Below are 14,765 nucleotides of genomic sequence, written 5' to 3' on the forward strand. Positions count from 1 at the left end.
TTTTTTGTTTGTACTTCTTAGATCTGGGCCGTTTTTAAACGCTTCAAGCCTATTTCTTTTATGTTCTACCCTATTCTCAAACCTCTTTTGAAAAATCATCAACTTTAAGTTGTTTTACTCTCTTTTTAAAAAAATTAGGGCTTTTTCGGAACTTCTTCTACACTTTGTTTAAATTGATTCTTTATGTTTGAAACTTCTGTCATTGCATATCTTGACTGATTCTATGTTCTTACTGCTTTTTCAACTCGCCTCTATTAAACACCCTAATTTTTAGATCTTCTTTGTTTTGGTTCTGTGTGTTAGCATGACTACTCGATTCTTGTTAAGTTTTGTGGTTACCATGCTTCGAATGGGTTTTACTGAGTCTTTAGCCTACTTATATCACCTCTATGTGATTGTATTCATCTTGGTTGTTCATCTCTTGCCTCTTTCTGTCTATATTGATGACCTTGCCTCTTTGCTACGTCTGTTTGTTCTTCTCTTTTTATATGTTCATAACTCCCTCTTGATTGATTCTGATTTCCTTATTTGATGGTTTGATTGAAAGATTTTTCTTTTAAAACCCTAAAATTCTGCCTCTTCTATTTAAATTGACTGATCTCCTACCTTATTTGTTGTGGTACTTTGTTCTTACTGAATCATTCCTTAACTGGAGTTTTCTAAACTTAGTCCTAATTGACTACTCTATGCTTACTGAACTTTGATTCTTTCCTTATTAATCATGTACTGATCTTTCTTGCCTTATATACTGGTTCTTACCGTTCGAATTAATTCCCCTAACTTAAGGGAGTACTTGCCTTGATTTTCTGATTGACTGACTCTGAGTTCCTTAATTACCATGCTACTATGATTATTACCTTATTTACTACCTATTTTCAAACTATAAATACTCCAACCTTTCATTAATATAGACACGAACACTTGGGTTCAAAACTATCTCTCATACTAAATAATCTCTGCTCTCTCTCTTGTGCTATTTGCTACTGTCTAAGTTAGTCAGCTGCAAGCCAAGGCTAACCATTTGTGCTCTCTTGTTGTTTTCATTCTTCTTACTCTCCTTTTCACTGGTATGTCCTAGTTTCAATTCAAAGTTCCAATAACAACATGTTTCTCTTACTGCTTCAGTTTCTCTTGTTTCTAGTTTGCTTCTATTTGTGGTTCTATGGTGAAACTTGTAGTTAAGATTTACATTATCATCATGTCATTATGCCTTCCTCTTCTTTTAGATCAGTATATTCCCTGTATGTGCGTTTCTGAGCATGTCTTACCAATAATCTCTTATTTGTTGTGTACTTACCATCCTATATCCCATGAATCCCCAAATCCCAATCACCCATCTATGTGGTTGTGTTCTTAATGACTGGTTTTGTGACTGTGTTAGTGTCAGCTATTTCTGAGCATGTCTAAACCGGTCCTAGACCTTTGCTGGGTTATGTGTTTGTGGTCAAATGTTCTATGTGTCCCAAACCCCTTGACCCTTATGTGTGACTATTGAATTTACTTGGTTCTGTGAACTAGCTGTGTATGATCCTGTCCTAAGGTGTTTGAACTTCGTTAACTATTCCAATCTCTCTTTTTTTCAAACAATCTCTGCTGTTTTACTAAACTATTTTCAAAAAGGACTTTTGTTAAATACAATCTTACTAAAACCTTTTCAACTTGTGTCCTTCACTTTTCACTCTACTCTTAGTCAATAAGTTCTGCCCCCTCTAGTATGCATTGGTATACTTTTGAGAACCCTCTGAAGTCTGGCATACTGAGGCTGGCCTTTCCACACTGCACTTGTTCAATTCTTGGTTGCTAAGTCTAGGTGTAAGCAATGTCCGGGATCCTTGAGATCCTTAGGGAACTTTGATGCACCTAGACTCTGATTTGTCTATGGAACTGAGGCATATGTGGCCATAGGAGGCTTTGGGAAACCTGGGCCTAATTGAAGGCTCCCTATAGAATAACTTCTTAATTTTCTATTTTACTTATGTAATTCATTCATTGGCCTATAATATTTTATAAACAAATATTGGGTATTTAGTAAAAAAAAGGTGGGTAAATGCATACTTTATGGGGTAATACGGGTAGAAATACTGCTCTTAGGACCTTAATTTTAAAGTCTCATTGCTTGCCTAAATAGAAAACATGCTCATAGGTTTTATTCTTTAATCTGATTACTTTGCCTAATAGAAATCATGTCCATAGGATTTCACTTTTAAATTTGTTTGCTCGTCAAGTAGAAACCATGTCTATAAGGTTTTACATTCTGTCATGTTTAGAAACCATGCTTATAGGTTCCAAACAATCATGTCTTTAAATCAGTTCAATAATAGATGCCATGCCTATAAGATTTGATCCAATTTCAGTTGCAACGAGTATTTATGTATGTTTCTATACCTACAAATCGTTAACAATCAGTAATACGCCTAGATATCATGCCTATAGGGATCCTTACTCGCAACTCTGTCTAATTTAGTCTAAACAAATCAACTTGATTACACCTAGTTCATTTCTAAATTGGTCTTATTAAGTATTGAGCATTCTTGAAACAAGTTCTTTCAAACTACCTCAATCTCATTAGATATCATACGTATAGGTATTAAAGGAGTCTATTTCAAAATCTGTTTGTTCCGCATTTATAGACACCAGTATTCTGCGTATAGACAAGCCTTTAGGGTGTTTTCAAAAACTGCATTTCTCTGAAACTGTCTCTATCGCTCAATATTTCCTGATCCTAATAGGCTTTTAAAAGAGTCTCTAGGCAACTACTAGGGTATAACTCCCGAGTCTAAAAAGGGTTTTCTCTATTTCTGCATATTCACTTAGATATCCTGCTTTAGGACATTGATTAATAAAAGACCTTACAGGTGCTTGAGTTGTGTTGCTTGTGTGTTTGTTTGAGGAGGAACTCTGAGCCTCTTAATTGCTCCCATTATGTGTGAAAGTCCTAAATGCTTTTGACTGTCGCCTTAGAATTTTTGCCTTTTAAAACCTTAGGGGTACGTCTAGAACTACCTATAAGTAGAGGTCCTAACTCCCTCTAGGACCATTAAGGAGGGACGGGTAGCAGCACGCAATAGGAATCATTGACCAAGAACTCGTTTTGCATGACCAATAAGGGGATGGGAAGGGTAGACCTGGGATATGATGACTACGCTTTAATGTCACATGTAGCCCCTCATTGAGAAGTGTTTATTGGACATTGCGTGGGGTGATCCTATAGGATAACCAACCTAGGACTCCTCTTTACCAAATCCTTTCTTTATTTAAACCTTTATTTACAACTTGTTCAAACCTTTATCTTACTACTTGAGTTATTCTAACGTGCTTTACTTGCAACCTATTTGATTCAACTGCTTACTTGTAATGGACTAATGTGAATATAAGTTCGGCCGGGACTCACAGTTGTGGACCAAGAGGGGTGCCTAACACCTTCCCCTCGAGGTTAGTTCGAGCCCTTACCCTAATCTCTGGTAATGCAAACCAACCCAAGAGTTAATCGCTCTAGGTGCCCTAACGCACCATAATCCGTTAGGTGGCGACTCTTCAAATACCCAATTCCCGAAAAGGAAATGAGTCATTACACCCCATGAATGTCGAAACCTGGACTTCTTCCCCACCAAAAAGGGGAGGGAAAAAGGGGGCGCGATAGTATGGGGTTGAGTGTCGGCCAGTCAAGATCACTCATGTCTAGAAAATTAAGGTAGTGGAGATGAGGATGTTGAGATAGATGTGCGGGCACACCAAATTAGATAGGATCAGAAATGAGGTTATTCGCGACAAGGTGGGTGTGGACCCTGTTGAGAACAAGATGCGGGAAACGCGACCTAGGTGGTTTGGTCATGTGAGAAGGATGAGTACAGACGCCCCGGTGAGGAGGTGTGAGAGGTTGAAATTAAAGGGCCTACGGAGAGGTAGAGGTAGGCCAAATAAGGGGTGGGGATAGGTGATTAGCCTAGACATGGCGCAGCTTCAGCTGACCTAGGACATGACCCTTGATAGGAAGGTATAAAGGTTGAGGATTAAGGTAGTAGAGTAGGTAGTCTATAGTGTTCATAACAGTAGTATTGGCACACAGTCTCGCTTTCTGTTGGTAGTAGGTTTTTATGACTAACAGTTGTTTCTTTCATTGTTGATCACCTTATTATCTGGTTGTTGTTTTTCTGCTTATATATGGCTTCTTGGTACTGTCCCTTCTTATATATATTTTTATTAATGTAGTGCTTATGCTTTTCTAAGCCAAGGGTCTATTGGAAACAGCCTCTCTATCCTCACAAGGTAGGGGTAAGGTCTGTGTACATACTACCCTCTCTAGACCCCACAGTGTGAGATATTACTGGGTATGTTGTTGTTGTTGTCTTGTGGAACATTGGCTCGGGATTGCCAAGCCGATGACGTTTTTGCCATCTCATCCAAAATCTCACACTCCTCCGCATAAGGCGTAGTCATAAATTTCCCACCAGCTAGTTGATTCACTACACATTGGTTGGTTGTGTTAATCCCACGATAGAAGGTTAGTTGAATCATGTTTTCCACCATATCATTTTTGGGACATTCCTTAACCATTGTTCTATAGTGCTCCCATATCTCGTGTAGTTGTTCATTCGGCTCTTGCTTGAATGCCAAGATCTCATTTCAAAGTGTGGCCATGAGTCCGGGAGAGAAAAACTTAGCAATGAACTTTTCCGCCAACTCATTCCAAGTGTGAATTGAATGGTTCGACAATCGTTCCAACCAATCTAAAGCTTTCGCCCATAGAGAGAAGGGAAAAATCCTTAGACTCAATACATCCTCGGAGACATTTATTGGCTTGCTCCCTCAACAAGTGTCCACAAACCCCTTCAAATGTTTATAAGCATTTTGTGATGGAGCACTAGTGAAGAATCCCCGTTGCTCAAGAAAAGTGAGCATCACATTGGTTATTTGGAAAATTTTCCCACCCTAATACGGGGAGGGACTATTGCACTAGCATACCCTTCGTTAGGAAATATTCAGTGTGGAGCCGCTCGTGGTGGTGGTGAGGGGTGGAGCGGGCACATTATCACGAGGTACCCAGCCTCTTCGATTGGATTGACGTTCAATAGGTACCTCATCAACTTGCTCATACTCGTCATCCACACCCCCCAAAGGCACATTTCTGAGATCATTTTTCACCGCCATGGTTGTACCTAAAATTTCTCACACAAGTTAGTAACACGGAAGGATACAAAGATATTCCAAAAACAAACCCAAATTTATAGCTAACACCGTCTTAACTCCCTGCAACGGTGCCAAAAATTGATCCACGTCCAATCCGCAATCAATAGTGAGTGAAAACGGTCGTTGGAAAAATAGTACCCAACAAGAGTTGGGGTCAATTTCCACAGGGAGTTACTAGGGGTGTTAGGACTATAACTTCACGAAAGCGATGGAATAGCTAAATTTCACTTCCATAAAAGGTTTTGATTTCTACTTCTACTTTTACCCTAACAATAAGCTAAGAGAAGAAACTAAAAAAGTGAATGATTGTTTTTGGTGCTTTTTCAAATAGTTAAAAAGCCTAGGGATGTGACCACAACCTAGGTGTTCCTCTAATAGGTTAAATACGTTAATACTTATTTTGTTGATTGGGGTGTATTATAACTCTCAACTCTACATTATCCATTCAACCTCTTGTTCAAAGAGTGATTTTGCTCAATTTGGCTTTCTCAAGTCCAAATGTGTATCAAACAAAGTAGTTAATATGAGCTCAAGTCGGCTTCTTACTATCTCTAGTTTGAGCTCTTTAATCAGGCTAATCGAACCCTCAATTAGCCCAATTCCTTGTAAACTAAATTATCCTAGACTAGGTCCCTCTTTCTCAAGTAGAGACCAAGTCAAAAAGGCATAAATCAATGTTTGCAACCATTAATTTTAAAATTGAAGCATAAACTAAGCTAAATAATCAACGCCAATCATAAATAAGCATTAAATTAAGTACCCATAAGATTTACACACTAGGGATGGGTCACAATCCTAGTAAGAATCTAGCTACTCATAGTGGGAATTGAACAAAATAAAGAAGAAATTCTAATTAAACTCATTATCTAAAATTAAAATGATAAAATATAATGTTTAAACACTAAAATAGTCACAAACTTCCTAAAATGGCAAAATGTACCGGCTACAGCAGCTCAAACTTCGAAACTTGACCTAAAAATGTGAAACTCGTCCATTTATAGTGGACCCAAAATTCGCTGACAAAAATGTCCCTTAGGAGGTTCTGCGGCCGCACAATTCCATATGCAGTCTGCAGATTTCTTCAGTTGGCAGGAGCTTGGATTCTGCATATGCATATTTCTAGATTGCCGCTGCGAAGCATCTTCTACGGCCGCATAATTCTTGTGCGGTTCGCACTTGAGCAAGGCTTCAGGTCTTGGTCTTTTGTACATTCTCTGAACTTTGAATCATTTGTCAGTGCAAACCTTGTTTTGCAGCCGCACAATTCATGTACAGTCCGCACATTGGCCAAAATCCTGCTGGGTTCTTTCACTTGATTTGCGGCCGCAAATGGAATTCTGCGGTCCGTACTTTCTTCTACAGCCGCAGAAATCTTTTAGCGGACTGCACTTCTTTAATTCGGCGCCCTTTATTGCCTTGTGATTTGGATTTCATCATGGGCGACCAAACTTCCAACATTCCTGTAATTTGCACATTTTCATTAGTTTCGGGAACATAAATCTATACTTTCAAACTAAAACAAAAGCAAAAAGTTGCTAATAAGTAGTCAAAATCCCCACTTATCAGCAAGCATACTTGAAGTCTTCGATCAAAAAACTAGCAGAAATCTATATTTACCGGCACGAGCAGACGTATCTGGATCTGCACAAAAAGATGTGCAGAAGCATAGTATGAGTACGCCATAATGGTACCCAGTAAGTATCAAGTCTAACCTCAGTAGAGTAGTGATGAGGTCAGGTCAATACACCTACTAGGATATGAAATAGACAGTATAAAATGAAATACGGATATAGAATGGAGAGTAAGAAGCAGCTAATACAGAACAAGGTGATAGCATGATCTAATACCGGAAAGATCAACAACAGAAATAGCATAAAAGAAGCAACTAAAGGACTACAAATATCATGTATGGGCAACTACTGATAGAACATTAAGAAATGAAACAACATATATATTTTCCACCAGAAAACTTTGCAGTGTGAAATAAACTGCAAGAATCACATCGAGGTACATCTTTATGTATAATGAAATCAAACCCGAGGTACCGCCTTGTATAATCAAGAATCACAACCGAGATACCGCCTCGTATTCACTTTTCTCAATTTCAATCACAATCTTTCCTTATACCACCGCGTGAGCCTTATATTTGAAAAATAGGTTTTGAAAATAGTTTTTCCAAAATAGCTACACGCACTTTAGCTCATCGTATCACTCCGCGTGGCTTCACGTAGTTTCCCTACAAGCAACACGTACATAATCCCGCCTTATACCACCGCATGAACATAAACCCAAGCCTTATACCGATGCATGCACATCAATATCATATCACAATAATAAATTCGCACAACATGTGCCCATATATCACAACTTGCCAACAACAACAATATCAATATTTTCACAACAATAGCCCATGACTCCAACACGACGTATACGAGAATACCAACAACAACAATGAATGAAAAATACTCAACAAGATAGATGTTTCAACAATAACCAACATCGCCTCAACATATTAAAGACTTTCACAACTTCTATACCAAATAACTCAACAATGAGAGAATATAATGTATAATCACAATATTAAATAAAACCAACTTCACAGTAAAAGAGATAATATTCAACATTGAGTCTCAAATAATGGAAATCAACAAGTAAAGAGATAACATGAACAAGTACTTCAACAATGATAATTAACAATGAAGAATTAGCATGTAATAATAGAGGAGACAACAAGTTCAATTAAAGCATGGGGACCAATTTAGCACGTAGGATGTAGAACATCTACTAAACAAGTCAACTAAGGCAATTAAGGATATTCTAACACAATTATAGATAATTTGACTATGGGAGTTTGGAACATAATAGGGCATTTCTATTTAAGCATGGAAATAGTCTAAGTGGCGTAAGCCGGTTAAATACTACGTACAACCCATGTACCAACTCGTCATCTTGCGTACACGGATTTCACTTAGCACAATTGAATCAAACAATACCAATTCTAAGGGGTAGTTCTTCCACACGAAGTTAGGCAGGACACTTACCTCAAATAGGCCAATGTAATGCTCAAAAATAGCTTTTCCCTTACAATCCGCCTCCACACGGCTCAAATCTAACGAAAATCGACTCATTAACATCAAAAAGGCTAGGGAATTCAATTATAATAGATAAAGTTAAGATTTTTACACTTTTCCTAAAAAGTCAACAAAAATCAATCGGGGCCCGCCCAGTCGAACCCCGGTTCCAATGGTAGATTCTGTCTACCCATGACCCCACGAGTTCATATATGTGATTAATTTCAAAATTCGAGTCCAAATCGACTCTCAAAACTCAATTTCTTATTTTTCAAAAAACTTGACAAAGTTTAATAAATTTCTTCTTTGATTCACTTGATTTTGATGTCAAAATCTAAGATAAGTTGATGGAATATGATTAGAAATAGATTAAGGTCACTTACTCAAGGTTTGTAGGTGAAAATCCCCTCTCCAAATCGCCTCCTACGGAATCTAGGGTTCAAAAATGAGAAAATGAAGACAAAAATCTTGTCTCCCAACTATTTGTTCAGTTGCAGATGTCGCAATTGCGACATGGGTTCGCAATTGCGAATAAATCCTCGCAAATGCGGCACTGAAGACTTGAGGGACTCTTCGAAAATGCGAAGGTTGGATCGCATTTGCGACCACTGTTGCCCTCGCAATTGCGACAAAATCATCGCAATTGCTATCTTAGCCCATCTCAGCAGACTTCGCAAATGCGAACACCGGGTTCACAAATGCGAACCTAGCAGACCAGGCCTACCTTCGCAAATGCGAACTCAGACCTCGCAATTGCGAGATATGAGGCCTGTTCAGAAAACCAGCAATCTTTTGATTCCAACCACACTCCGCTAAGCGTCTGAAACTCACCCGAGCCCTCGGAGCTCCAAACAAAACATCCACACAAGTTTAAAAACATCATACAAACTCGCTCGCGCGGTCAAAATACGAAAATAAAATCTAAAACTACGAATTGAACTCTAAAACACATGATTTTCAAAGAGATTTTTCAAGAACTTCTATAATTTCAACTAAGCGCTTGAATCCTATCAAATCAACTCTGAACGACACTAAATTTTGTAGACAAGTTCTAAATGTCATAACGGACCTATTCCAAGTCCCAAAATCAAATTTCAAGCTCGGTAGCTAAAAGTCAACCTACGATCAAACTTTTCAACTTAAAATTGGCGAATTTCGGCAAATCAATACAAATCAACCTACGGACTTCAAAAATGAATCCCGGACATACGTCCAAGTCTAAAATCATGATACGAAGCTATCGGAGTCATAAAAACACATTTCCGGGGTCGTTTTCGCAAAAGTCAAAGTTTGGTCAACATTTTCAAATTTAAACTTCTAAGTCTAGAATTAAGGGTCCAAATCAACCCGAATGCTTCCCGAAACGAAACTAATCAACCCCGCAAGCATAAACTCACATAGGTGAAGCAATAAAAGGAATAACATGTCACAATTACACAAAACAATCGATCAAGTCGTTACAGTGACAATTAATAATTGAAAAATAAATCACCTGAAAGTTGATATTTTGATTTTTCTTTTCGCCCATGCTCCAAAGAGGATGTATTCACACTGTTTGCGATCATCATCTAGAGGAACAAGACTATCAAATTACCAAATTCAAGAATACACTAAATAAAAGTCAAGTTCAGAGGGATCTCCATCTATTTTGCCTTAGTTTTATTACTAGACTTATTCATGCTGTAGTGAATAGTGATCATGGCTTGGTACTTACTAATTACTATGGCTGCCTTTGGTTATCCAGATAATAAAACAAAACAAAAAGGTCCGAAATTATGATTAAGCAAAGAAAGGATGTTGGAGTAGGGAGGGTATCCTAAAGTTCCAAAAAAGACAGTATTGCTTTCATTTGGTCACGAGAATATTGGAAGAAAACAGTTGGGACTGCTTTCCACTTTACAGTTACTATTTTTTTTCGAGCCTTGGGTATGAAAAAATCCTTGGTAGGGAACGTTTCACCCTCGAAAAAGGCCCTACGCGACGCGAATCCGAATATAATCGGACTCCAATGCGGGTATCGAACACCGGATGGAAAATCAAAAAAAAATATCTTTCTTTCGCTTGTACTATTATATATTGCTTAAAAATTTATTTGTATTTAGTGTTTACACAAAAACTTATTAATATGTTATATTAAGTGACAAAATGCAATGAAATTATGCTTTAATTATTTATGATTTAGCGATAACAGTGTACATTAAAAACATATTGTATATTTATTGATTTGGTATAAATACCGATACAAATAACTTTTTATTTCTAATGAATAATATTAAATCATTTATCGATATGAACCTAACTTTTTTTAACAAATAAATTATTTAAAGGACAATTACACTGTATGCATGAGTAAAAATTTAGAAGATTGAGTAGCCTATTGAAGATAATGAAATACGTGTAAAACGTTTTTACAAATCGTCAATGTATAAACTATTCATTACAATTACAAAAACCGTCAAAATTAAACGAAAAGTACAACTTTATGTCCTGCATTCATTTCCCGCTCAGCACCGATACTTGCACATACACGCATGCCCCACCTATCTATTCCCTCGTACATATATGTCATCATAGAAAAAGACATATCCTAAAGGCCAAATATATAGATAGCCTATTAACTTAGACCCAATTTTTTATTTTGGCACTTTAATTTAGTCTTGTTCTATTTTGGTCCTTCAACTTCATTTCTTTTGTTCCACTTTAATATAAAAGATTACTAGATTTCATGTATAATTTGCCTCACCCTTGTAGGCACGTGAAAGCCATTTTTTAAGCCAAATTTCATACTCACAAGGCGGATTCAGAATTTAAATCTTATGGATTCAATTTTAATATTTTTTACATTGAACCTATTATATTTTTAAAGTTATGGATTTATATCTATTTTTTTTACAATTTTAATGAATTTTTACATACAATATTTTACTCTGCGTCGAAAGTTATGGGTTCAGTTGAACCCGTAGTTATTACTGTAAATATATATACAAAAATATTTTTTCCACGGGAGGAGGGCAGAAAAAACGAAAAAAATAATAATTTAAAATTACAAAAAAAATATAAAATTGTGAGGGGTGGGGGGTAATGGGGTGAGGTGGGGATAGCAGAGCTGCATTTTTATCTGCGATAAAAGTTTTTGTGTCAAAAGTGGAACAAAAGAACCCATTATATTTTTAAATGTTATGGGTTTATATCTATTTTTTTTTTACAATTTTTACATACAAATTTTTACTTCGCATCGAAAGTTATGGGTTCAGTTGAACCTGTAGTTATTACTGAAAATATATTAAAAAAAGTATGTTTTCCTCGGGATGTGGGCAGAAAAAACGAAAAAATAATAATAATTTGAAATTACAAAAAAATTAAAAAAAAAATTGTGAGGGTGGGAGCAGTGGGGTGGGGTAGCATTTGAGTATTTGCACGCGCTGCATATTTACCTAGGAAAAATTTTTGTGTCAAAGTGGAACAAAAAAAACAAGGTTAAAAAGTCAAAATGGAACAATACTGAGTTAAAATGCCAAAATAAAAAAATGGGTCAAATTTAATGGTCTGTATATATATTTGGCCTATCCTAAATGCCATCTTTTCTCAACCAAAACAATTCCATGAATTTCTTTTTCTTTGTTGTTTTTAGTGTATTACGTGGAGTTTCATTCTTCTGTGAACACTTTAGACATGCTATTTATTTAATTAAAAAAAAGATTTGAACTAGTTTGACTCTCTATTTTCCTTTACTTTTTTCTTCTTGTTTTTCTCTTTCTTTTCTTACCTGCCGTTTCAAATTAGACGAGATACTTTCCTTTTTAGTTTGTTTCAAAATAAATAACACATTTTTAAATTTGAAAATAATTCAACTTTAAACTCTTCATTTTACTTATTTTACCCTTAATAGAAGCTTTTGTACCACACAAATGTCATGGCCCAATAAAGTTTTTATTTCTTAAATTTCGTGTCAAGTTAAACTATTTCATCTAAATTGAAATGAATGGAGTATTTATCCCTCCGTTTCAATTTAGATGAGGTAGTTGACTCGGCACAGAGTTTAAGGAAAAAAGAAAGACTTTTAAAATTTGTGGTCTTAAAAGCTTAAGGGGTAAAAGCTTTGTAGGGTCATGACATTTATGTGATTATAAAAGCTTCTCGTTAAGAGTAAAATGGATAAAATAAGGAGTTTAAAGTTGAATTATTTCCAAATTAAAAAATGTGTTATTTATTTTGTAGAACACTAAAAATTTGATTCTCAAATAAGGCCGATAACTAATCTCCATTCTGGACCTGCCACTACCTACCTGTTGAGTTTTCACGCCAAAGGAAGACTTGAGAAGAATTAGCCGTGAAAGCATTCCAAGTACGCGTGAGAGGATATTTATTCTTGGTACCTTCCTATGGACAAACAAACATATCAGATATGGATTTAAATTTGATGGTCTCAAGCTTTAAGGTTATTAATTAGCACAAATTCATTGTACTTTTGAAGGAGATTCCATTAAAGAGGTGCAGATATAATTAAGGAGAAAAGTAAGAAGTTTGTTGACTAGCCAATTAATTTCTTTTACCACTACGTACTGAAAGCTAATTAAAGACGAGTTAAAGTGAAATATCAAACACGTACGCCAAAAGTACTTGTCACTTAGTAGTAGTATTGCTCCTAATTATATATAGAAGTTAACAGTTAGGTGAGAATTAATCACCAGACCCATGATTACTGGCACTGGCAGCAGCTTGAACATCATCTTCAGGAAGGAAGGGGCAATTCATTCAGATCAAAATCCAGAATTCTGCTACTAGTATTATTTCTAACACAAGAGATTTGACTTGATGATGATGATAGTAGAGGCTCATGATCATCCATTGTAGTAGTAATATTATTTGTTGAGCTGCTAGTAGCAGCCGTAGAAATTACTGTGTTATAAATGGAAACATCTTGTATGGACCCTAAATCCTTTAACTTCTTCATCCTCCTCTTTATCGGCCGACAAATATGCGTTTCCTCCTCTTTGTCAGCAGTCTTGTAATTGCTATTCGTGGTTTCCAATTTTCCTGTATCTTTAAGTGAATGTCCATGGGCTAGCAGCATAAGATAATGAACGCCATCGCGTAATTGCTCCTCTTCTGATGATGATGATGAAGAATTTGTCCTGCGGCCTCTCTTAGCAGTAACTGACCAACCACCTACAGCCTTTGATAAATCAGTAGGAGGAGGGTGAATTCCTCTCCAATCCCTATCAGGATGACACCTCATATGCCCAAACAATGATTTCTTTGATGCGAATTTCTTACCACAAATTGAACAAGTAATTGGTGGTTGATTTCGGCCCATCTTCTTCTTCCTCAAAATATCAACTTCTTGTTGCTTCATCTGTTGTTTTCGTTTCTTGGCCCAGGGAATGGGTTGAGCGTGAATTCTCACGTGACCCCCTAAAGCTTTACCTGAGCTAAACCCTTTATTGCACACATGACATATATTCCTACTAGGAGTATTATTCTTCCTCTGAATCTGAACTTTATCTTCATCTTTATAGTCGTCATCTTCATTCAGCTTTACCCATAGTGTTCCAGTTCCACTTAACCTATGTTCTTGCTTATCCACCATTAATGGAAACAATCACATATATACATGTATATGGGCCAAGAATGTGAATAGTAGAAGAAAAAGGAAGCTAATGATCTGAGTGAGTAGTAGTTGCAAGATAGTGACTTCTGCTGAGGTTTGCACACAAGAAAGAGATATATATTACTATGTAAATGACGCGGTAACCGATAAGATGAGAAAAATTAGGGGAGATGAAACTTCCGATGAAAAAACACCAATTACCCAATTTGAATGAAGAGGAAGAGAGGCAGAAAAGGAACAAATCCGAAATGGAAAAACCAATGTACATGTGTCAAAGAAATCAAAATTATATGCAATTCATAAGGCAAAAACCATGATAGTGGGAAAGGAGCTGAGTCATTAGTCTTAACTGCTAAGGGTGGACTGTGGAAATTGACTATCACGTTCCTTTGGTTTTCCTAAACAATCCTTTCTCTCTATAAGATTTAATGTGGGGGTGCAAATAATAGTTTTTCATTTTTCAAATTTAGGGGTGTTCATAAAAACCCAAAAAATCAAATCAAATCAACCAAAAAAATCGATACTAAGGTTTGGTTTGGTTTTAATTTTGAATTTTAAAAACCGATCAAATTTGATTTGGTTTTAATTTTAATCAATTAATAACCGAAAAAACCGAACCAAACCGACTATAGAAGTATATTTAAATTTATTATTACGATATATGTATGTTTTTATATAATATTTCTAAAATTGTACATATTAGTTGTTTGCATTTTTAGTCTAATTTTTACTATTATAATAATCTAATTATTTACTTTACATTCTAGTTTGATTGGTAGTTTTCTTTTGCTAAGTACTAGAATTTATTTCATGTTAAAATAATCACTTTTTAATTGAGTACTTAAATTATTCATCACTATTTGATTCAATTATCATCAATATATTTTGATAAATGA

At 36.1% G+C, this 14,765-nt stretch overlaps 1 protein-coding gene across 1 annotated transcript; it reads right to left on the reverse strand.

Annotated features, from left to right (window-relative positions):
- Positions 1-11,746: 11,746 nt before the first annotated feature.
- On the reverse strand, positions 11,747-14,163 carry LOC104216187 (uncharacterized). The gene is made up of 2 exons (XM_009766188.2): positions 12,947-14,163; positions 11,747-12,638 (listed from the first exon to the last, which is right to left on the reverse strand). The coding sequence occupies exon 1, from the start codon at positions 13,846-13,848 to the stop codon at positions 12,991-12,993; it is 858 nt and encodes a 285-aa protein (XP_009764490.1). The 5' UTR covers positions 13,849-14,163; the 3' UTR covers positions 11,747-12,638; positions 12,947-12,990.
- Positions 14,164-14,765: the final 602 nt, after the last annotated feature.

Source organism: Nicotiana sylvestris, chromosome 6 (genome assembly GCF_000393655.2).
Source record: "Nicotiana sylvestris chromosome 6, ASM39365v2, whole genome shotgun sequence".
Taxonomy (NCBI): Eukaryota; Viridiplantae; Streptophyta; class Magnoliopsida; order Solanales; family Solanaceae; genus Nicotiana; species Nicotiana sylvestris.

Coding starts and splice junctions, on each gene's coding strand:
- LOC104216187 (XM_009766188.2), bottom strand. CDS start 13,848: ATGGTGGATAAGCAAGAACATAGGTTAAGTGGAACTGGAACACTATGG.